This window comes from Carassius gibelio, chromosome B22, assembly GCF_023724105.1.
Source record: "Carassius gibelio isolate Cgi1373 ecotype wild population from Czech Republic chromosome B22, carGib1.2-hapl.c, whole genome shotgun sequence".
NCBI lineage: Eukaryota > Metazoa > Chordata > Actinopteri > Cypriniformes > Cyprinidae > Carassius > Carassius gibelio.
The window spans coordinates 28,555,311-28,579,706 of NC_068417.1; the positions used below are offsets into that span (position 1 = coordinate 28,555,311).

Below are 24,396 nucleotides of genomic sequence, written 5' to 3' on the forward strand. Positions count from 1 at the left end.
TCACCTACTCCATGCTACCATTGTACACCTTCTAGAAGGTTAAGTTTTGAGAGTTGTAAACAGTGAGTTGTAAAGTAGATTATATGCCATATGTCAGATGTGCCACATACTTTTCTTTCCGTTTGGACCCAAGCTTGTGAAAATGCTGTCTTAACCACATTAGGATAGTTTGAAAGAGCCATTCCACTTTCAGCTTTAGATTCACAAAAGTGTTTTTACTTATTCTATGGGCTTTATAGTCTCACTAAAATAGGTATAATGAGTCAATTTGCTTAAAAATATTAGGCAAAAATAAAATAAATCTGAAAAAGATAAACCTTTCATAAGAAAATAGATAGTGATTTCCAAAACTGAATACTTTTTTTGCACTTGGCCACTAGAGGGGGGGAAGTTGTTTTTGAATAATGACTGCAAATTATTTCTCAATTCCTAAATATGTAAATTGAGATGCCCGATTTTAAAAGGATAGTGTTGAAGAACTGAAATGAATTGTATCTTTAAATGCATTCATTGACCAGTCTATTCTGTATTCTGAGAATGTACCACAATGAGAGTTTCTATGGTGACTGAAATAGTAGACTGAGCTTATACTGTATAACAGGATATCATTGTCATATAGCCTACTGATATTATACTTAGGCAAATAAAACAAATAATACATGGCTATATGAAATGATACATGCCAAATAATAATAGTAAATGATGCATGGTAAATGTATTCCTTTTTTCAGTTTTGAATATATTCACTACTAAACTACATAACTGATGTAAACAATTATGTGGAATAAAGTTGTAATGTCTTGTCTGCATCCATTGGCTCTTAATTCTTGTAGTTGTGTCAGTCCGGAACACATCTTGTTAAACTTTTCAGACAAGTGAAGATGTCCTGGTATTTAAACCTCAGTTCTGTACTGCACTGCATTTATGGTCCAATCATTTGTTAACATAATACTGTTAGGCAAGGTTGTGGCAAACAATTAATTTAAACAAAACTTTAACATTAAATGCTGACAGAAAATGTAATGAATTTACACCCTTCTGTCGCCAAAGAGTATTTGGATGGATTTAATCACATTTAAAGACAACTATCATTATATAATGTAACAAAATCTTTTATTTTTAAGAAATTACATTCAAGTGTGTCGCAAGCATAAAAATACTTTTTTTTGCAGTCACTGTAAATAATGTCCAAAAGTTGAGCTTCCTCTGGATATGCAGTCATCTATTCTGATGATACACGGGTTTTAATTTTAACACAGTATTTGTCCATAAAACTGCAGCCATTCATATTCACTCCCTCGTCTGTTGTTTGGTCTCCATTCTGTGTACATGCATAGGAACATTCACATACAATCTTCATCTTCTCCATCTTCTTTATCACTGTGGAGAGAAATTCCATTAGAAACATTGATGAACATTTGATGAACGTTCACAGAAAACAATGTGTCTTAAGAGTTCAGAGGACAGCTGGGATTTACTGGGACACTGACCGTTTTCTTTTGTGAAAGTACGTTTCGAAGAACACAAACAGGAGTGCAATTGATGTCACAACACCCAGGAAAACCCGGAATCCAAATACAGCCTTAACGTTATCTGAGGAAGAAACACATGAAACTAGGCTGAATAAACTGCTTCCCTACATTTAAATGTGCAATCTTCAGTTGTTGTCTTCATTAAAAAAGGTTTTGTAGAAAATAAAACAATACCATAACAGCAGCCTAATAAAAGCTTGTAGAATATATATATATATATATATATATATATATATATATATATATATATATATATTATTTTTTTTTTGTCATGAGTCAGGTTTCTTCACACACACACACACACACACACCTTATTAGCTCATTACCATATTACACTTTCTCTTTTGTCTTTTCTGCTGACCTCTCTCTCTTCATTCCCCTGTTTGTCATTGCAATCAGCGCTTGCACTGATTTGCTTTGACACCTGTTTCTACTTTGCCCTAAGTGTTCACCCTTTATCTGGTGTTTGCTCTGGTAGATTCTTGGTTGGATTATTGTTACATGCCATGTGTTTTGTCAGCAGTTTTATCCTGTCTGTATATTGATAAGTACTCACCTAATTCTTGTCTTGTCTTTTTTCCTTTCAAGTTACCTTTTACCAGTTAGGTGTGCTTTAATGATGGACTGCCTTTGTTTATTAATTCATTAAAGACTGTTATTTCTGTCATCTCTGGTTTTGGATCCTTCATTCATATCTGTGATATATATATATATATATATATATATATATATATATATATATATATATATATATATATATATATATATATATATGTGTGTGTATGTAATCAGTGTTTGGGGTATCAGGGAACCCCACTTGACTTCCTTCACTTTTCAAAAGTGTTACCTTCATCTCAGGGGCATGAAACTCCTAGACTTTTCCTAAATCTATCTAAATGCGCACAAAAAAAACGGAGCTAGATTTCGTTGTTTTAAAGGTGTGTAAAGAGAAAAAATATATAGTTTAAGGTGTTTGGGGTCAAAATTACCCCACATTGAAAATGAATGGGATTTTTTTTTTTTTTTTTTTTTTTTCATTTTGTTTGTCAAAAATAAAAGTAAATCCATAATCAGAATATATCTACATATAAACCAAAGTCTGGTCCTGGAGCATGAATAAAAAATGTAACAAACATTCCATCTCATACAAACACAGTCATGTACTGTATGTGACCGCAACAGAGAGCATTTTTTATAGAAATTGGAGAAAATCAACTAAACTGGCATAAATCTGAAAAATGTCACAAATGCAACATGGAACAAGCATGTTCCCTCACACACACACACACACACACACACACAGAGAGAGAGAGAAAGAGAAGGAAAAGGTATGTATAAATGTTTGTATAATTTGCAAAAGCAGATAATTCAAACATATCAGACAACAACAACAAATTCTAAATTTGGAAAAAAAAAATACAGATTTTTTTATGTAGTTCGGAATGTTTAAATATATATTCACAAAAGTGACAAAGTTGTTATTCATAAAGTTGTGAGGAGTACACTGTAATGAATTGCTGTAAAAATTACAGCATTATTTTACAGCCGCGGACTGTTTTTTTAATAATACAGCATATTGCTGTAAACTGCAATGCATTCTGGGGTCACGTGTAGGTCTGACTCAAATTTACAGAATTTTGCTGTAAATTTCAAATCTTCGGAGCCGCATCGTCAACGGTCGAGGAGATTAACGTTAAAGACAAGAGGAGTGATTCACAACTGTGGTAAGTGACTTCAGTTTTTTATATTTCTTGTTTGGTAGTTTATAGTATATGAATGCATCTACATTCGCGGATTATATTGGTAACCCCAGATTCAAGCATCATCCGTCCGCGGGGCGCGAGGCAGAATTGCGCGGGGTTTCAGTAGCGCGGTCGCAGTAGGATTTCACACATCCCCCGGCGCTATAGCAGCCATGGACAGAAAATCTCTGGAATCCTTCGTTATGAATGACATGTTTCAGTGCTAATAGTTTATATTCACTGTAACTTAGTGTTTATCAGCACACTTCGTCGTGATTATTTTATGATGTAAAACAACTTTGCACATGCAGTCATCTGTTAACACGGGCGCCGAAATAAAACGCGTTTCTAAAGCCTTGCGGTCAGTCAGGGTCGCTCACGGAGGATGTGTGTGTCATATAAATTCTCAGTGGTGCTTTTCTAAGAGGTTAACGTAACCAGTGAGATGTAGATTTTTTTTGAGCATTTGCTAACTTCAGGTAACGTTAATGTGAAAACTTTAACAAATCTGTTTGATATAAAATCTGCTTTGTATAGTTAGCCTAATTTATTACCTTAGGGCGACCAAATACGTTTTCTTTGAAATTATTAAATATGCTATTTATATATATGTGTCTATATTTATGTCGGCCGGCAAATCTTGTGTGTATTTTGGCACAGGGTGCACAAATGCTCCTTATCAGTGCGGTGACACTTGAACAAATGAACTGATCATGCGCGACACTGACCAATAAACAAACGAGTTGTTTTATTGCGTCTATGACTTGAATCTTATCATCAGTTGTAGTGATGGGAAGTTCGGATCATTTTACCGAATCGGACTTTTGAGTCTCGTTCAGCAAAATGAACGAATCTTTTTTCGAGTCATTTCAAATGAACGAACAACCAGAAGGTTCAGGAAGAAAAAAACAAAGTGCTTGCAGTCTGTTTAAACATTAGGAGGCATTTTGCTGCATAATCGATCCACCACAAACCATATGCAACTATGGAAGCTCAACTTCCATTAAATGGACTGAAAACGCTCAAGTAACGTTATAGGTCTCAAAACGCTTGCTCTGCGCCAGTGGATACACACCATAGACATTAAAAGAAATATGTGCATGTCACAGACTGTCTGGGCATGCACTTCCGCGTTTCAGAGATCCGCCTTTTACTTTCCGTCAACATTACATTAATTAACGTTTAGAAAATTTATTTTTGACATTTGTGAATCAGTTCAGAATCGTCTGCTTATGCATTGCGATACATTTAAGAATCACATTTTTATCCCACCCCTACTAAATATAGTATGTAATGTAAATGTAAAAATCTGAAATACAAAAAAAAAAAAAAAAAAAATGGTATAGGTATTAATTACTATTGTGATATTGATTGTTTTAGGAGACACTTTGACAAGTGGGCACTGGATGCTGAGTATTGAAGGCGAGGTGGTGTGTGAGGGCACTCAGCCCAGTTTCCTGTCCGGCCTTGCCACTCTGTTTGCTGCTTATTACTAGTTTAATCTTGAGTATCAGGAGGAAGCAGTGTGTACCTTGGAGTTCATTCAAAGGTAATGGTTGAATTCTAACAACTTCAGAACCAGCATTTTATAGATAAGTTATATCAGAACATTCCTTTTAATAATGTTATGTTATCAGTGTTATTTCTGTTGATGCCTTTAAAACAATGTGTCTTAACTCGAGAAGAGAATATATTTGTCTCCCTATTTAACACCAGCAAGCTATTGAGTTAAATATGTTTTTTTTTTTATTATTAGTGGACATCTCCAACTTTCTTGGAGGTCCTAAAACCGCTCTTAATTACATATTGTCTGTTTCATGACCCTTTAGGTGCTTTGTGGGCATAAATCCAGAGAGAGGACCCAAAGCCAAGGGAAAAGTGCCATCGAAATAAAAGCAGGACAAGTGATACAGAAGAAAATGTGTGGCAGTCAACCCACATGTTGCCACTCTTCTGTGCAAATTCCAATGGAATTTCTGAAATGTAAGGATACACACACACCAAGATTGCGTCTTCCTTTTATTGTTCTCTATCTGCCTTTGACTGTACCTCTCATCCCTCTGTCTCTCTCTGACTGTACCTCTCATCCCTGTATCTGTCTCTGACTGTATCTGTCCTCCCCCTATTTGTTTCTGAAAGTATTATTATGTTTTGTAATATATCTAATGTATTGTCCTCTTTACTCTTTTCAATATTTCTAGTCACACTTTGAATCCTGGGATGGAACTTCATCTGGAGCATAATTGTTATTTGGTTGATTTTTATCTGTTTGATGGAAAGTTTGTATGACTTCTGCAAGTGCGCGGCTCCTTCCGGTCAGTCATGCATCACTTTTTTTTGTATGACTTGTTTGGCAATATTGGTCTATTCCTTAATGATGATAGCTATCTGAAAATGTCTTTGTGGTTTTTAAAGGATTAGTTCACCCAAAAATGAAAATTAAGTCAATAATAACTTATGTCGTTTCACACCCGTAAGATCTTCGTTCATCCTCACAACACATAATAAGATGTGGCTCAGTGAAGCGTGCATTTCTAGCAAGATCATTTCTTTTTTTCAATGCCCAGAAAGCCTCTAAAACATTTAAAACAATTCATGTGACTACAGTTGTTCAACCTAAATATTATAAAGCGACGAGAATACTTTTTTTGCCAACCCCCCCCCCCCCCCCCCCCCCCCCACCTCCCAAAACAACGATTTTATTCAACTATATCTAGTGATGGGCGATCTCAAAACACTGCTTCATGAAGCTTAGAAGCTTTACGAATCTTTTGTTTCAAATCATTTGCTCAGAACGTGTATCAAACTGCAAAAGTCACACGAACCATTGAAATTTCAAAACACTTATGACGTAACGAAGCCTCATTTACTGAAATCATGTGACTTTGGCAGTTTGATATGCTCTGATTTGAACTGAAAGATTAATAAAGCTTTGAAGCTTCATGAAGCAGTGTCATCCATCACGAGATACTGTTGAATAGTCATTATTTTGTTTTTTGGCACACAAAAAGTATTTTCATTGCTTCATTACACTAAGGTTGAACCACTGTAGTCACATAAACTGTTTTAAATATGTTTTTAGTACCTTTCTGGGCATTGGAAAGGGAAATGATCTTGCTGTCACGGTAGGAAATCCAGTGTTTCCTCCGTGTCATGTTTTGTGGCTGTTTTTGTACTTACGTTGTCTCCATGTGCTCGTTTAGTTGATTGTCATCACCTGGGTGTTGATTGTCTCGCTCCAGCTGATCCTCATCACACCTCAGCTACTTATACTCACCTCGCTCTCTCTCTGTTGTCAGATCCTCTCTCATGTCTCCGTGTCCTAGTTGGATTACCGTCTTCCGTGTTCGTATGATGTTTGGCTTCCAATAATCCTTCGTCCTGGTGTCAGCAACTCTCAGTTGTGGAGTACGCACACAATTCTTTGCCAGTGTCATCTACGGGCATGTCTCCATTTAAGTGTAGTTTAGGGTACCAACCACCTAATTTTGTCAGTACGGAATCCGAGGTTTCGGTCCCCTCCGCACACGCACTAGTCCAGAGGTGTCACCGCACCTGGACCAGAGCTCGCAGAGCTCTGCTCCAGGCTAGGTCGCGCACCAAGGCTAAGGCCGATCGCCACCGGTCGAAGCCTCCCCGTTACGTCGTCGGTCAAAGAGTGTGGCTTTCTACCCAGAATATTCCTATGCGTTCCGTTTCTAACAAACTTGCTCCCAAATTTATTGGCCCGTTTTCTATTACCAAGATTATTAATCCGGTAACCGTGCGTCTTAGCCTTCCTCCGGCGTACAGGAGGATTCATCCCGTGTTCCATGTGTCCAAAATTAAATCGGTGATTTCTTCCCGTCTTAATCCGCCTGCCCCGGTTCCCCCCCCCGCCTCGTCTCGTTAATGGGGAAACCACCTATTCGGTTAATCGTATTCTGGACTCTAGACGGAGGGGACGCGGTTTTCAGTACTTGGTGGATTGGGAAGGTTACGGTCCGGAGGAGAGAAGCTGGGTTCCTGCTCGGGACATATTGGATCACCACCTTATAGATGATTACAATCTACAGGTAAAGCAGGCTGGGAACGTCAGGTGACGTCCTAGGGGAGAGGGTAGCCTACTGTCACGGTAGGAAATCCAGTGTTTCCTCCGTGTCATGTTTTGTGGCTGTTTTTGTACTTACGTTGTCTCCATGTGCTCGTTTAGTTGATTGTCATCACCTGGGTGTTGATTGTCTCGCTCCAGCTGATCCTCATCACACCTCAGCTACTTATACTCACCTCGCTCTCTCTCTGTTGTCAGATCCTCTCTCATGTCTCCGTGTCCTAGTTGGATTACCGTCTTCCGTGTTCGTGTGCTGGATTGGGTTCGTGTTGTCGTCCTTGTGTCAGTGTTCCGGTCTGTTCCTGGTTTCAACCATTGACCACCTTCACCTGCACCATCGACTTCACCATCCAGCTCTTCTCACGCCACCGTAGACCTTCCTTGCCATTGCCAACATTCTGGACTCTCTTTCTAATAAACATCATCTGATTGCCTGCAATTGCTTCCTCCTCTTTTACCTGTCGTTACACTTGCTAGCAATGTAGGCATCACTGGGCCATCAGGTTTTATAAAAAATATCTTAATGTGTGTTGTGAAGATGAACAAAGGTTTTAAGGGTGTGGAATGACATGAGGGTGAGAAATGACAGAATTTTCACTTTTGGGTGAACTGTTTTAATATGACCATGTTGGTCATGTTTCGGTTATAACGCAGTTTGAATATTTCTTTGTGTCAAGGTCCATGATGGCCATTATGTTCCAAGTAATAAAAAAGAAATCATGCCAAAATTTCATATCCATTTAAAAAAAAATGAAATAATTTTAAAATAAATAAAAATGAGTTCAAAATAATATACTTTTTATGTCATTTTTTTATGTAAATTTGAAAGTGATATATAACATTTTGACCTGTTTTTTTTTTTAGATTTTAAAAATGTTATTTTTTTATTTTTTTTGGTGAATTAAGTTATGCATTATATAACACTTTATGCAGTTTAAGTTAAGTCAGCAATAGGGAAAATATATTGTATGCTATCATTTTACATACTTTAAATATAGCAAATACACATATGCTTTTTTTTCAAAGAATTGCTTTGCACAGTAAACTACTTGAAAGTGTGCATTTGCTATTTAAATAATTGTTAAATGCCATATACAATGTATTAAAAATGCAGTATATAATATATTTTTTTGTAAAAATGCAGTATACAAAATATAAAAAAATTACTATAAATTTTACAGTAAAATACTGGCAGCAGGGTTGCCAGCCAGTTACTGTAAATTTTACAGTAGTCTTACTGTAATTTAATTTACAGAATTTTACTGTAATTGAGAATACAGGAAAAATCTGTAAACTAAATTACAGTACGACTACTGTAAAATTTACAGTACCTGGCTGGCAACCCTGCTGCCAGTATTTTACTGTAAAATTTACAGTAATTTTTTAACAGTGTAGTTGAAGCATCAAGAAAAATGAAATGAGTCGAGTCCCTGGACCTCTATTGGATATATGTGGTCATTGCGCGTTCTTTCTTTAATTATAATTTCTGAAGTTTTTCCACAATCCAGCAGATGTCAGTATTCTATCCCTAACACGTAGAGCAATGTCCCAAAACAATTTAGGTTTTAAGATCGACATTTAAGTGATTTTTTTTTTCATGAGACAATTTATTTATAATTGTGCAGTAAATAGGTTAAAAACATCAAAATTTCCACAAAAACACAGCATAAATGTATAGTTGAGAAGTAAATAAAAAAAAATATATATAAAGCTTTCCATATAAAAAAAAATATATATTTCCTTATGCAATTGCTCTTTAAAAGTTAAAAATGTTATCCTTTTTGAACACTGATTAAGAGATATATATACAATTTATATATATATAAATGTGTGTGTGTGTGTGTGTGTGCGTGGTGGCCATATTAACTTTATATTAACATGAACAGATAAAAATGATAGAGCTGAACTGAAAATGGCAAATATCTATAGTTTGGCTGGAATGAGAAAAGGTTGTTCTTACACCGAGTGGTAGCTTCAGAGGTAATGAAAGCTAAATGTCCTTCTTTATTCTTGGCTGTAATCTGAAAATAACAAATATTTACTGTGAAACAAACATGAAAACATTGCATTAACAGCAATTCCAACACTAACTCTTTGGCATGCTGAATGACAGATGGTGAAAGAAATGAAGTGGGATTTAGGTACCTGAATTTTATATGTTGTAAGGTAGTAAAGATTTTGAAAATGAAATGAACATTTAGTTTTGTGTTTGGTGATTAGAGGTTCTCCATTGTATGTGATTTCAGCTTCAAATGTTCCCTCTCCTCCATTCCAGACTATCTTTGGTCCCTTGTTTTCACATTTTATTTCAAGAGAATTGTGAGAAGGGTGAGTTACTTCAATTTGTGATCTGAAATCGGGCTCTATCAAACACAATGAAACAAAACACATTTAAGACACACAATGACCTTTCATTTACATACAAATAGCACTTCATTGCAATATTTATGAAAACTTCATTCAGCAGTAAATTGTTAATTGTTTGAAAAGATTAAATTATTAACAATACACATTATAGACAGAAAATACATGGGGTAAATCTTATTATCCATACAATAACTGCAAAATGAAGAATGACAGAGGAAAGAGATCTAAAGGAAAAATAGAAGAAAAAAAAACTTACCAGCAGAATGTGTTTTACTGTAAACAGTGTAAATGACATAATTTGTTTGTTTGATTGTTCCAGTAATACTGCATGCATAGTCTGTATATGGCAATAATCCAGTAATACTACAGACTGTACTAGTGCCACTGTCTTGTGTACAGCTCCCAGCTGAAAAGACAAAACATACCTGAATAAGACACTGAACATCTATTACCTTTACTAATATCATAAAGACCCTGGAGTATTATTACAGATAATGTACAGATGATTATTTCAGTGATGCTGTATTGGTAAAACAACAGGAGAGTTTGAGCTCTTACGATGATTGTTTCCATGTCTGTCAGGTGTTTTGCAGCTGGCTGAATAACTGTCCCATTCAATCCCTGAGCATCGATCTCCCTCGAGTGAAGTCCAGGAGATTTCCAATGATCTGCTGGATAGGGGCTGAAATTGACCATTCTTTTGCCAATCTGTAAGAAAGTAAAATAGAAATCACAAACAATTCAAAACAAATCTTCACTAGTCGAGGGTACACAAGGCTCTGCATGACTCAAAAAAATAAAAAAATAAAGAAAAGAAAAGTGCAGTAGTCTCATTTGGATTCCTCGGTCACAATTGTCAGCGTATTGGATAACATTGACTATCAATGTCAACTTTTGTTAAAAAATAACATCTTTAAAATGTAACAAACAAACAGATAAAAAACACAATAAAATAATCTTTAATTTATGCCTTGTCGTTTCAGTGAAGTCAAAGTGATACAGTAAGTTTGGTGAAAAGAATAGAGTTAAAATTCACTAATAAAACAAAGTGGACAAATTAAAAGAATGAAACCAAATATGTTGTTATAATATAATGATAAAAACACTTTAATTGTTTAACATTTAACATTTTTCATAAATATATTTTCATATATTGAATATTATGCCTTTTAAGTGGTGTTTGAAATTTTCTTCTAAAATTAGCTTTTTTTCAGGCTCCTATATTTATGTTCAGTCACTTCGCTTTAATGAAAATTAACACTAGGGGTTACACAGACTAACTTTAATGCTCTGCCATGACACTTAGAGGGTGCAACAGAATAAGAAATATCAGAAGGACTTCTACATTTATGTTTCCAAACAGGAAATTACAAATAAATGAAGACTCTGAAAGCGCTCCACAAGACATGTGTGATTATATTACTGAATGCTCGAAACTATACGGGAGAATGCACGTTTAAAACATCTATTATTTCAGGTCTGTTAATCGCTGTTCTAATCTTATGTGCTGCTGCTCTGTAACGCATACACAGCTTCATACAGAAGCTTGTACGTCACAGGCAGATTGCGAGTACATAAACATTCAGCGTGGTAATTAATTGAATATTTTCAAGCAAAATAAATATGCTCTGTATCATCTGGAGATGAGTTACAAAATTTACATAATAACATATCCAAATTAAATCTAACCCTTAGAAACTCTCCCGATTGGTAAAAATCATTAAAGTGAGTTTCTTTAATTTTGGGGTGACAAAATCTTTAGTGTTGAAATCCTAGTGTTGGGTACTTTTAGAGTAAAGTGTTAAAATTGTGGTGTTGAATTACAGCTAGTGTAACAGCCCCCTCTGGTGGTGTAAATATGCAGAGTTGCTGTGCGTGCTCACTCTTGAATTTGTCCTGTGTCATACATTTCTTTGTCAGACAACAAAAGGAGATTTAAATAAAATGTCCCAGATGTGCTTGCCCATATAATGTCAGTCTATGGCGAATAACGTCAAGCTGTTAAAATAGAAGCCAAAGTATAACAGAGTGGTCTTATGTATCATGTGATGTATATTACAAGTTTTCTGCAGGTATACAATAAGGTTGGGTGAGAACTTTTTCATTTTATTTAACCAACATCCTGACTTGATTGTTGTTCTCTGTGCATGACTGTGTGTTCATGAGACACTATTAATTCAGTTCACTCTGAATTGCTCACAAGTTCTGAGAAAAAAATCAAGATTAATAAAAATGTGACTCCGTACTGGAGCTTCATTTTTGTCATCACAGTCAAAATGACAGCTGACAGATGAAAGTGATCACTTCCTGTTGCAATGAACACAGATATATTAACCTCAGAGAAAAAAGTACTGTATATAGATTGTATTTTATTTTGTTTTTATTCATCTTGATTGTCCACAACTTGTGTGCTTTTCCTAGTTGAGTTGGATTGAATTGCTTTGCTTTGCTAAAAGAGTCTCATTAAGGCACATTCAAGCACATAGACCAACAGTCACGTAAATAAATTATGACGTCATTTTTTTTTGGGGGGGGTGGGGGTGGGGCGAAATAACCCTTAAAAGAAATGTTTCACCTGAATTGTTATTTACTAATACTCATGCTGTTCCACATGTAAGACATGTATGTCATACAGTTTTAGAACCACATGAAGATTAAAAAAAAAAAAAAAAAAAAAAAAAAAAATTATGACAGAATTTTAGGGTAAATGTTTTGAGTAAATTATTATTGTATTGTACTTGATACTTGTCTCTGATATTTCAGTTGTTAATAACAGCTTTGATAAATGAATGTGAATTTATTCTGTTTTTTCTCCCCAACTTTACAGGAGCACTTTTGTGATGCTGCAAGTGGGAGTGGATTTCATGCTCAGCTGGAAACAGCAGAGAACCACATCCTGTCGTCCTGAACAAAAAAAGAAAGATACTATTTCTCCAAGGAGGTCCAAACGCCACTGGCACAGACTTTGTTCAGTGATCAGTAACATACATCCAGCCAGGGCCGTCCCTACGGGGTGCAACTAGTGCGATCGCAACAGACTCCACACTTGAGGGGTAAACCGACTGAATGAGCCCCCCACCCGGGAACGCTCCTTGCTTTGCACCAGGCCACACATCAGCTAAGTACGACCTAGACTAAGTAAGTCTATGAGTGAGACTTTGTTTCATTAGCTGCTATAACGAGGAGAATAACAACGTGCAGTAAACGGTAAAACTGTTTGCATTACAAACAAGTGTGTTCTTAATATAGATAACAGATTCAAATTGGTATTATAGGACACATCAATTGTATCAAGCAGCTGGATGCAAAATAGCTGGACACAAATGGGACCGGAAGCTACACCTATAGAATTTACAAATGGCGGCACCCATTTATACATCAGGAAAAAGGTGGATAAACCTAATGAAATTCAGAATACATATGGACCAAATAAGAATACGTATTTTGTGCCTTTACACTGATTTGCTTTAACATTGTTTTAATTTTTGTAAGAACATGTTGTTTACATGTATTGAAAACACTGAATGTGAAGACATTTTTGTGCAGGGATAAAGTTACAATGTTTCAATTTAAATAAATAAATGTAAACATGTATTGATTTGTGGATTAATTTATTTATTGTCATATATACAGTCCAGGAGGGTTTTTGCTCTGCAGGAGAGTTTTTGTAATGCTAACTCAATACACTGGAGTTAAAATATCAAGAGTTAAAATCTATCTTAAATGTGTTAAATTGTAACTTTACACTGGTGTTAAGGAAAAATCAACACTCTGTGGTGTGGACCAGAGTTCCGTGTACATATAACTCAATCATAGTGTTAAACATATAACTCTCTGAAGAGTGTTAAAGTAATTCTGAAAAGATTGGGACAATATGCACACTTTTTCGGAGTTGATTTTAACTCTGCTAGAGTTTAATTAACACTGGCAATTTTGCTGTGTAAGTATAGTGCTGGTAAAATTGGTGTAAATTGACTATACAATAAATTAACCCTTTCATAGTAGTTTTAATTCCAGATGGCATGGCAGAAATTGCTATTAGTCTTATCTTATGTGCTGCTGCTCTGTAACGCACACACAGCTTCAGACAAAAACTTGTACAGTACGTCACACGCAGATTGCTAGCACAGAACCATTCAGCTCGGAAATTTATTATCAACACTGTTCTGTGATTTCTCAATAAAATAGCTTAGAAACTGAAAAGTTTACACATATATTTCTTAATAACTAAACCGCACAGCCTCCCTACTAGTAGAGAGACGCTCCCAGGTAGAATTAATTCACACACACATTCAAATGAATCTTTACTGTGCTACTTTATCTGTATCTGATTTAGAATGAGCAGAAATCTGTGAGAAATATATTGACCCAAAGACAAAAGAACTGATCAAAATCAGCTGTTATAGGAGAAATAGCCATGTGGAAAGCCCTGTTACTGCATAGCCTGTGCCATAGCTGTGCACACGGCTCCAGATGTATTTGTTCATTAATGATGTCATCAGCGACTAGTCATCAACTTTCATCAAATAAATGTTGACTTAAAAAAAAAAAATACAACAGAAGTCATTCAACCCCTATTATATACAATTGAAGACAAAATGATTAGCCCCTTATACAATTTCAGTCCTTTTTCAGATTTTTCACACGTGATGTTTAACAGAGCAAGGGAATTTAAACACAGTATTTCTTATTATATTTTTAATCTGGAGAAAAGTTTATTTCAATTTGACTGGAATAAAAGAATGATGTAAAAGAAATTATTGCTACGGAACAAACCACTGTTGTTCAATGAGTGTTGTTAACTAATCTAACTTGCCTAATTAACATAATCCTCTAAACCTTTAAATTACACTGTAAACTGATGATGAAGTAAGATAATATGTTGTCATCATGGCAAAGACAAAAAAAAAAATAGTTTAGACTTGTTAATGCTCATAAAGAAAGCATTTTCAGGTGTCAAGAGCAGCCTTGAGAGTATTAACTATTACTATTAGAAGTACAAAAGGATTTTGTTTTTAGAAAAATATTGAGAGAGGTTTCTAAAGACCCAAGAACAACTGCCGAGACTCTAGTGATAATTCAGTCAAGTCTCAATGAAGACAGACACTAGAGGCACGGATAGGAATAGACTGTGTGGCTGCAGACCAAGAAAAACAACTCTTCTGAAGAAGAGACACCTCCAAGCTAGACTGAAGTTTGATGGACATCCTGGAGAAAAACTCTACTGAAAACACATCGTTCGCTCAGATAAAACAAAAGTAGAGCTCTTTTGTCATGGAGATGTTGCCTGTGTTTGGAGTAAGAAGGGACAGGTGCTGAACCCAAAGAACACCGTCTCCAGAGTGAAACATGGAGGTGCGAGTGTAATGATGTGGAGATGATTCAGTGCGTTGGGAACTGGGAATCTGGTCAAAGATAAATCTCATCTGTCTGCCTTTCGTAATATATATTATTTTGTGATAGTTATCATGACATTACTGGTAAATATTTTCAGGTGTGCAGGAGAGAGAGAGAGAAAAAAGAAGAACTCTGAATCAGAGCCATCTGTGTTTGAAATGAACTCACCACATTTGATCTGAATGTCGAGCTCATTACTCTTGATGGGTTGTTTCTCATGAGGATATTCTCCAGTGCAGCTGTAGTGTGTGTCTGGTAATAATGACACTGGGGTATTTAAACCATAAACTGTGCCCTTTTCTGATAAATGAAGAAGAGAAAATGAATTAATCATCTGCTTGTCTGTTAAATCATCAACAAATCTATAGTATGAAAACAATAATAACAAAAAAAATGTGATTACTGTTTAACACTCCCATCAAAACATGTCCATTACTTACTGTTCTCATTATTGATGCAGTTGATGATAAGCAGTGCAGCATTACATCGTTCTGGTTTATTCATCCATTCAAACTGAGAGGGAATAGTTTCATTGAAGGTTATGTGAGGCTTGACTGAAACATAAACATTCAGTTCATTAAAAAAAAAATAATACAGATCAAACTTTTCAAGTCACATCACAAACACATCAGCAACAAACAGGAAACATGACAGTGAATTTGAATTAAGGCAGCAAACAAAATGTGGAATTAAAGTTCAAGTAAAATTATAACATTGGTGTAAAACTGCTTTGTTTGATTTAATTTTGTTATGAAATACAACATATATGGGATACTTATACGCAAAGAAACAGATATTAAACATATATTCATAATTAGTGTTTTAAAAATGCATCTAGGGAAATGTATAGTGTATATCATTATATTTAATTCAGTCATTTTGCAATTAATGCCAGTAAAATTCAAATTGAGAACACTCATGTGTGTTGTGACCAATTCAGATTCACTCTCATGAACTGAAAAACAGTCAATTCTACATCATGAGAGAGAGTGAGAATGATTTAACATTCATCATTATTCTACAGACAAAACTGAACTGAATAATGATCCATCTGTTGAGTTTATTAAATACCAACCTGGGGGCAGAGCAACATTCATTGTGTAGTTACATGTGTCCAGTACAACGGTGTGTGTGGATGCACAAGAGTTTTGCTCCGTTATTTCAACACATTCAGTCAGATCCCATTGAATACCAGTGAATTCTCCTTTCAAACACACTTCATTATCTGTCATGTTTGTCACAACAGTTTTTGGAACAGTTTCTCCATTTTCTGTACAAGAAATGAGAGACAAATCACTTCACAATATCTATTCAGCAACAAAATACAAACACAGTTCAAACACCTGAAATATTAGAATTGTTATTGCTCTCTATGCTGACAAAGGATATAATACAAAGACCCCAAAGAGTATTTGGAGACTTAAAAATCAAGTTTAAAAATGACATTAAATCATTGCATTAAACTTTGTAATCACTGCATAAAATTTTGTAAACAAAATATGAATCTGTTAAGTGTACTTAACAAACTGGATATTTTTGAGATCATTTATTGAGGTCACTGTAAATTATGTCCAATCTGAGTCTATTTCAGTTTGTTTTAATTCATGCAGGAATCTTCTTTTTCACACTTACTACTGGAAGTAAAGGTGTTGTTTCCACTGAGTTTACAGTCATCCACACTGACGGTGTACACAGTGCATGGTTTTAACCATTCAAAAAGAATTTTAAAGACAGTTTGGTGAGATATTTTCTCAGCACGGGTCTCATTGTGCTTATCCTTTATCCTGATTGTGTAATTTTGGTCCTTAGAGCCGGTGATATTCACCACATGAGCTTCATTTTCTTTCACACTCTCAAAAACGCTGTACTGACCTGTGTGTAAGTGTGTATGAACAGTCACAAATTCATAAGAAGAAAACTGTGTCTTGAACAACACAATTAAAGTTGACTTCACACAACAGACAAACAAATACTCACATGGTTCTTCTGTTGTACCTGATAAAAGCACATATTTAAATGTTAATCATTATAAATCAAGCAATGTTGCCTCAATAAACATCAGTCATTTGTTCAGAGAGCACAAGTGTTGTGGAGTTACCCGTGATGCTGGTGGATGTGTGTAAGGTTGAGGTGGGTTGTGTGGATGTGAGAGATGTGATGAGAGTGTTTGGAGGTGAGGTGATGGAGTCATTACTTGAACCTGGTTGAGTGTCTAGTTGACAATAAAAAAGTTAAACATGACTAACCAGACTAAAGATGTGCTGCTAAGTTTGATTAATGAATAAATAACACATTTCAAGAAGGAAATCATTACCTAGATCTGGTGATAGTGAGGTTTGTGTTTGAGTGTGTGAGGGTGAGGGGGCTGTTTCTAAAGGAAATTAAAGTTCAATTTTGTCTCAATAAACATTAATAATTATATCAGAGAGCTCAAACTGTGTGGAGTTACCCGTGATGCTGGTGGATGTGTGTAAGGTTGAGGTGGTTTGTGTGGAGGTGAGAGATGTGATGGTCGTGTTTGGAGGTGAGGTGATGGAGTCATTACTTGAACCTGGTAGAGTGTCTAGTTGATAAAAGTTAATAGTTAAAACTGTCTGACCAGACTACAGACATACTGCAAAGCTCAATTAATGTAGAAATAACACATTTCAAGAGGAAAATCATTACCTTTATCTGTTGATAGTGAGGTTTGTGTAGGAGTGCGTGGGGGTGAGGGGGCTGTTTCTAAAGGAAATGCAAGTTCATGATATTGAGCATCACTTTATGTAATTCACAAATATATTAAATATTGTACTAGTATTAGCTTTAGCCATGGTGAATTGCACAATTACAAATTTGCACTAAATTGAAGCGGCACAATCTTTGACATCAACATTAACATTTACGGGAGGTGTAACTTGATAAACTGTGTGATACTAGTGAATAACTTTTTGTTTTTTAATACACACACACACACACACACACACACACACACACACACACGCACAAACACGCACACACACGCACACACACAAACACACACACACACACATACACTACATTTCTACAAACTTGCCATGTGTTTTTAAACAAGACTATAAAAGATTTAGTTCAGGACAGAATAAATTATTGTTCTAGTCTGCAACAGGTATTAACATTATTATTATTATAGGTATTGACATATTATTTTAACACAGGATAAAGTTTCCTTTCATATTATTAACATTGCAGTCTAAATCAGTTCTAGGAACAATTTTCTGAGTTTATCACAGAACCATACAGTGTATGCAAGAGTGAATTATAGCAGCTAAACACAAAAACAGCTTGTGTGACTGTAAGGAAATGAACGGTCATCTAAAAATTGTAGATCAGCACACAGGTGTGAGGGACTCTATCTAAATGAAATATATAAAGCTCTCTCACTGTAACTCATGTGTCAGTTATTACACCTCTCTGTGTGCCATAGACTGTCTAAAATGTGAAAATGTTTGTTTGGGTCTCTCATGCATCAAAAAAATATTACAATAAAAAATAATAAAATAAAAAATAAAATCTCAGAGATGGTGTGCTCGTAGCAGGGCATGATGGGAAGATGGAGGGGAGAGTGTGTGAGAGTGATAATGAAGGAGTGTGAGTTTGATGTCAGCTTTACCTTTGATGATGTCTGCAGATGTGTTTGATGAAGTGATGAGAGTGGAGATATTTGACTGAGGGACTGTAATGATGGATGGACACCATGAAACAATATCTAAACTTATCAAGTTACTAATTATTAGTAATTAATATTAAACATTAAAAATGTGTATGAGTATAACCGTCAGCAATGTTTGATTGCAGATGAATTGGCACCAAAATATACAACTATGAATTCAAACTATTTGATATTTGTGAGATATTTTATATTTAAATATACTGTTACTCCCCAAATATGTTTCTTTTTATTATAGAAACGTGTCTATTATTTATATATGAAAATACACACACACACATACACATACATAAATAAATAATTCAATGTGCTCAGTAACATGTGCTCGTAGCAGGGCATGATGGGAAGCTGGAGGTCAGAGTGTGAGAGATTGTGTGTGAGAGTAATAATGCAGGAGTGTGAGTTTGATGTCACCTTTGGTGCTGGTGTCTGCTGATGTGTTTGTTGAAGTGATGGGAGTGGAGGAGTTTGACTGATGGACTGAAATGGATTGACAACATGAAACAATATTTAAACATGTCAAGTTTTGCTAATTATTACTGTATATATTTTCTGTCCTATATTTTTAATCAGGAACAACATAATAGAAACAGAGCAACACTTACCACCTGTTTCTTCAACAGTGGAAAGTGTGAGATAAAAAAAAAAAGAACCTTTTGATTGACCTTAATCAGAATTAAATTATGCAACTCAACTTTTAAAATACTTTTCTCTCCTAACTATGCATTGTTATGTGGCTAAATTCATTTTACTAACTGTAATGTTAAAATATATGCTGTTGCCTGCAGTGGTGCTGGTGTTTTGTTGTTGTGTGGGGGTGAGTGTGTGTGAGACTGATGTGTAATTCCAAGTGTCTTTCAGATCAGAAGTGTTCCCTGCATTACAATAATTATGTAATCAAATAAAATGTTCACTGGTGCCTTTAACTAGCATGAACATAAGCTAAACAACCACCACAACAACAACAAAAAAAAGCTAGGTACAATGTACTTATTGTGTTCGTGTTGTATTGTAAAACACTTTTGCTGCTGTTGAGGTGGCATGAGGGTCAGGTTAGGAACAGGTTTTACAGCAATTTTACAGTAATTACATACATTTTTTAAATAGAAGTAAATCATAGAGGGTAACACTTTACTTACCTTTATAATATCAATAAGTTATGCATAACTAACCCTAAACCTAACCATATAGTAAGTACATGTAGGTAACTAATATTACTCAGTACTGCAATAACAAGTGCAATGTATCAAATAATTACCATAATTTAAATTTAATAGTAGATATTTAGACTTAATATAAAGTAGGTCAATTTATAGTCCTATATAAGAAGGTTATACTCCAACATAGTTTTGTATTGTATTGTTTAAAAAAAAAAAAAGGCAAAACAAAATGGATTTTTATTACCACGAACTGCGTAAGCACAAAATAATATAAATGTATTTACATTATCAATTGGTAAGTGATAAAAAGCATAAAAGATAATGATAAATACATTTTTACCATTGTTAAATACATTGTTACCAATTCGTCAGATGACCAACGAAGCGGGATCAATTAGTAGACCAATCTACTTTGAGTGTTAACTAAGTAAACTAAATGAGCCAATGCACATTGACAAACAATTAAGATTGATATATCTGATTAGAAGTAATATCTTTATAATGATGAATATTTGATCAAATAAGATGCTTATCTTATACTTTTTCACATTTATGAAAAAAAAAAAAAACATTTAATATAATGTAAAATACACTTTTACCTGTGGTCTCTGAGTTTTTTTGCTGTATAGTGGTGTGTGTGGGTGAGATTGATGTGCTTGTCTGAGTTTCTTTCTGATCTGAAGTGCTCTCTATATGATGATGAGTATTTGATCAAAACAGATGTTTATCTTATACTTTTTCACATTTATGAAAAAAAAAAAACATTTAATATAAAGTAAAATACACTTTTACCTGTGTTGTCTGGCTTTTGTTGTTGAATAGCAGTGCGTGTGGGTGAGATTGATGTGCTTGTCTGAGTTTCTTCCTGATTAGAAGCGCTCGCTATATGATGATGAGTATTTGATCAAAAAAGATGTTTATCTTATACTTTTTTACATTCATGAAAGAAAAAAAAAACATTAAATAAAATGTAAAATAGGCTATTACCTGTGGTTTCTGTGTTTTGTTGTTGTATAGCGGTGCGTCTGGGTGAGATTGATGTACTTCTCTGGGTTTCTTTCTGATTAGAAGCACTCCCTATATGATGTTGGATATTTCATCACATATAGAAGGTATAGGAAAAACCTTCTAATATATTAAGATTAGCAACATTATAAAAATGTAACACTGCTCATGAGTGCAGCACTGAAGATGTGATTCTGAAGGAGAGTTCACAGTGTACATGATGGGAGGATGGAGGTCAGAGGTCATGAGTGAGACAGACTGAGTGTGAGAGAGATACTGTATAATGCTGGAGTGTGTGTGCTGTGGTGATGTGTGTTGTTGTGGTTACCTGCAGTGGTAGGTAATGCATGGGTGTAAGCAGTGGGTGGTGTGGGGTTGGTGGATTGGTCAGCACTGACATCTAATTGACAATTATATAGTTTAAACTGGATGCATAAAAGTCGACACATTTTCCATTGGATTAACAAACCAAATGCAGCAACACACACACACACACACACACAAAATCTAAATGACAGAAATTGCAATTTTTTTTACATACATTTTTTATAATGTACATATTGTATTTTCTATGTGCTCACCCTAAACCTAAAAAACTAAAAAAAAAAAATAAAAAAAATAAAAAAGTATATTTTATAATATAAGATTATAGTTTTATGCATTTAGCAGACACTTTTATCCAAAGCTACTTACAGTGCATTCAGGCTAACATTTTTTACCTAACGTGTTCCTTGGGAATCAAACCCACAACCTCACGCTGCTAACGCAATGCTCTACCGCTTGAACACCATGTTAAATAATATTACTGTTCATATTACAGTGCAGACCAAAAGTTTGGACACACCTTCTCATTCAAAGAGTTTTCTTTATTTTCATGACTATGAAAATTGTAGATTCACACTGAAGGCATCAAAACTATGAATTAACACATGTGGAATTATATATGGAATTATATACATAACAAAAAAAGTGTGAAACAACTGAAAATATGTCATATTGTAGGTTCTTCAGAGTAGCCACCTTTTGCTTTGATTACTGCTTTGCACACTCTTGGCATTCTCTTGATGAGCTTCAAGAGGTAGTCATCTGAAATGGTCTTCCAACAGTCTTGAAGGAGTTCCCTGAGAGATACTTAGCACTTGTTGGCCCTTTTGCCTTCTGTCTGTGGTCCAGCTCACCCCTAAACCATCTCGATTGGGTTCAGGTCCAGGTCATCTGGCGCAGCTCCCCATCACTCTCCTTCTTGCTCAAATAGCCCTTGATGCCTTCAGTGTGACTCTACAATTTCCATAGTCATGAAAATAAAGAAAACTCTTTGAAAGAGAAGGTGTGTCCAAACATTTGGTCTGTACTGTATTTAATGAACCTGAGGTCATTGTTAGTTTAAGTCAGTTAATACACTAACTAACATCAATAGATGTTAATTAATGAACTTGATGCGTTTATTTATCCAAAAAATAAAATAAAAAATAAAATAAATGGTTTGATTGGGTGCACAATCTTCAATGTAAACAATAAAAGACAAAAGGTTTAAAAAGTTTACATTAAAAGAAGCAATAAAAGATTTACATTTATTTATAAAATCTATCTTGAAATAAGGTAAAACAAAAATTATATATATATATATATATATATATATATATATATATATATATATATATATATATATATATATATATATATATATATATATATTACAATATTGTCACGCTGTCTGGTCTCTGTTTCCCTGAGTCTCCACTAGTGGTCTCACTTCCCCATAGGCACCTCACCATAGGCACTTCAGTTCCCACTAAGCCTTGTCCCTTCATCACAGTGATTGCACTCATGTTTCTTCACTTATTAGTCATTATCCTCCCTCCCTTATTAAACAGTCCTTATTTTCCATCACCTGGTTTCCCCGTGTTCCTAATTTTCTTGATCCTGTTTGTTTATTTGTTTGTTTCTGTTTTGGACTGATGTTTGGTTACGACCCTGGCTTGTTTTGACTCTGATTTTGGATTGCCCAGTAAATCACACTGCACTTGGATCTCACATCTCCTGTGTTCCCGCACGTGACAAATATTACATTTTTAACAAATATCTAAGAATTTTTACACATTTTAAGTTAACATTTTGTAAAGAGTTATCCTTTTCATCATCTCGAATATCTTTCGAGTGCTTTTCACCGACTGCTTCAAAAGAGCTTGTCAAAACCTCTTTTTTTCTTCCTGGCTTTGTGTCTTGGTTAGAAGTGAGTGTGGGTGAGAGGCTTGTGATTATTAAAAACAAGTTCATTTTAAGTAGCCCAGTACAGCAAATAACAAATACAATAAAAATACAAACCTTACAAAAAACCAAACCATCAAGAACACCACAATAATGTCAACGATAAAGGCAGCAAATGTTGAAAAAGTTATCAAATAAAATTGATAAAAATCTCTCAAAAAATATTTTTCCGTCAGTTAAATACAAGTAGAATATATGTTTACACAGTGGTTTTCCATTCTTTTATTTTATCTTATTTTATTTTTTTAGTTAATAATACAAACTTTAGTTTATACTCTTACCAGAAAACAGCCACAAAAGCTTTACAAAGCAACAACTTATTTTGGCCATCTAAAGAGAATTCCCCTTCTTCTTGTTAAACAACGACAACACAGAAACTGGATCAAAATATGAATCAATCTACACCACTACAACGACTTTCCTAAGTTATGAACAATTAAAAAATAAGTCAGAAAATAAGATAACACACAGTCACACATTCATCTATAAAAAGATAACGGTTGCACTTTATTTTACAGTACGTGTACTAACATGTACTTATAGTGTACTTACAGTGTATTTATCTAAGAAAGTTCTGGTAACACAAGGTAACTACATGGGGTAGGGTTAGTTTTAGGGGTAGGTTCAGGTTTAGTACCTAGTTATTACATAGTTTTTGTAATTACTATAATAAGTACATAGTATGTACATGAGGAACAGGACAGTAAAATAAAGTGCTACCATAACATACAAATAAGTAATAATAATAATAATAATAATAAAACATTTCTGTACTTACATAAGACCATGCGTAGGATCAAAACTAAGGGTCCTAGGGCAAAAAATCTTGCCATTTCCAAAGGTTCAAACAACTCTTCAAAGACACTCAGAGACACTCTCCCCTTTAGCTCTGCATTAATGTTCTTTCTTACCAGGAAGTTACATTTTAAACTATGCCACATAGTACTACAGTAGGTCATATCCTTAAATGGGTAATGAGATCATATTCACTTGAAAGTGTGAAAATTTCAAGTCAAAACTCAAAGACACAAACTATTACATTATACATCAGTTTCATGGGAAAAAAATGTAGCTAAAGATTAAAAAACTGAAAGAACAGCAATATTGCAAAATAAGACAGTAAAACTTATATAATTCACTCTTTCTT

At 34.7% G+C, this 24,396-nt stretch overlaps 2 protein-coding genes and 1 long non-coding RNA gene across 4 annotated transcripts in view; 1 reads left to right on the top strand and 2 right to left on the bottom strand.

Annotated features, from left to right (window-relative positions):
• The window catches only part of LOC127988353 (receptor-type tyrosine-protein phosphatase C-like), a 75,659-nt gene extending 51,474 nt beyond the window's left edge, over nt 1-24,185 (bottom strand). Inside the window, exons 1-12 of the mRNA XM_052591088.1 lie at nt 24,028-24,185; nt 21,310-21,381; nt 20,964-21,053; nt 20,769-20,858; nt 20,576-20,665; nt 19,231-19,296; nt 18,760-18,822; nt 17,796-17,852; nt 17,578-17,691; nt 17,443-17,499; nt 17,227-17,340; nt 17,106-17,123 (exon numbers count right to left, since the gene is read on the bottom strand). Coding sequence (XP_052447048.1) covers nt 17,106-17,123; nt 17,227-17,340; nt 17,443-17,499; nt 17,578-17,691; nt 17,796-17,852; nt 18,760-18,822; nt 19,231-19,296; nt 20,576-20,665; nt 20,769-20,858; nt 20,964-21,053; nt 21,310-21,381; nt 24,028-24,082 — 886 coding nt within the window. The 5' untranslated portion in view covers nt 24,083-24,185. The remainder of the gene's footprint in view (nt 1-17,105; nt 17,124-17,226; nt 17,341-17,442; nt 17,500-17,577; nt 17,692-17,795; nt 17,853-18,759; nt 18,823-19,230; nt 19,297-20,575; nt 20,666-20,768; nt 20,859-20,963; nt 21,054-21,309; nt 21,382-24,027) is intronic.
• LOC127988359 (receptor-type tyrosine-protein phosphatase C-like) lies at nt 490-16,375 on the bottom strand. The gene is made up of 9 exons (XM_052591099.1): nt 16,204-16,375; nt 15,569-15,682; nt 15,297-15,428; nt 10,290-10,439; nt 9,988-10,137; nt 9,510-9,727; nt 9,325-9,385; nt 1,491-1,593; nt 490-1,380 (listed from the first exon to the last, which is right to left on the bottom strand). Exons 1-9 carry the CDS (start codon nt 16,358-16,360, stop codon nt 1,344-1,346), a joined length of 1,122 nt encoding a protein of 373 aa, XP_052447059.1. The 5' UTR covers nt 16,361-16,375; the 3' UTR covers nt 490-1,343.
• On the top strand, nt 3,070-5,954 carry LOC127988365 (uncharacterized). 2 transcript variants are annotated; one of them, XR_008161621.1, is made up of 4 exons: nt 3,070-3,256; nt 4,655-4,823; nt 5,104-5,257; nt 5,476-5,954. It is a non-coding gene; the product is annotated as an uncharacterized LOC127988365 (long non-coding RNA). The 2 variants fall into 2 exon arrangements; XR_008161622.1 differs by lacking the exon at nt 3,070-3,256 and adding an exon at nt 4,347-4,560.
• Nucleotides 24,186-24,396: the final 211 nt, after the last annotated feature.

Excerpts from the sequence above, each read along its gene's own strand:
- LOC127988359 (XM_052591099.1), bottom strand. The coding sequence starts at position 16,360 with ATGACAGATAATGAAGTGTGTTTGAAAGGAGAATTCACTGGTATTCAA. Across the intron at positions 9,386-9,509 it reads TTACAACATATAAAATTCAG|ATTACAGCCAAGAATAAAGA; the intron begins GTACCTAAATCC and ends TGTTATTTTCAG. Across the intron at positions 1,594-9,324 it reads CTCTGAAGCTACCACTCGGT|ATAACGTTAAGGCTGTATTT; the intron begins GTAAGAACAACC and ends TTTCTTCCTCAG.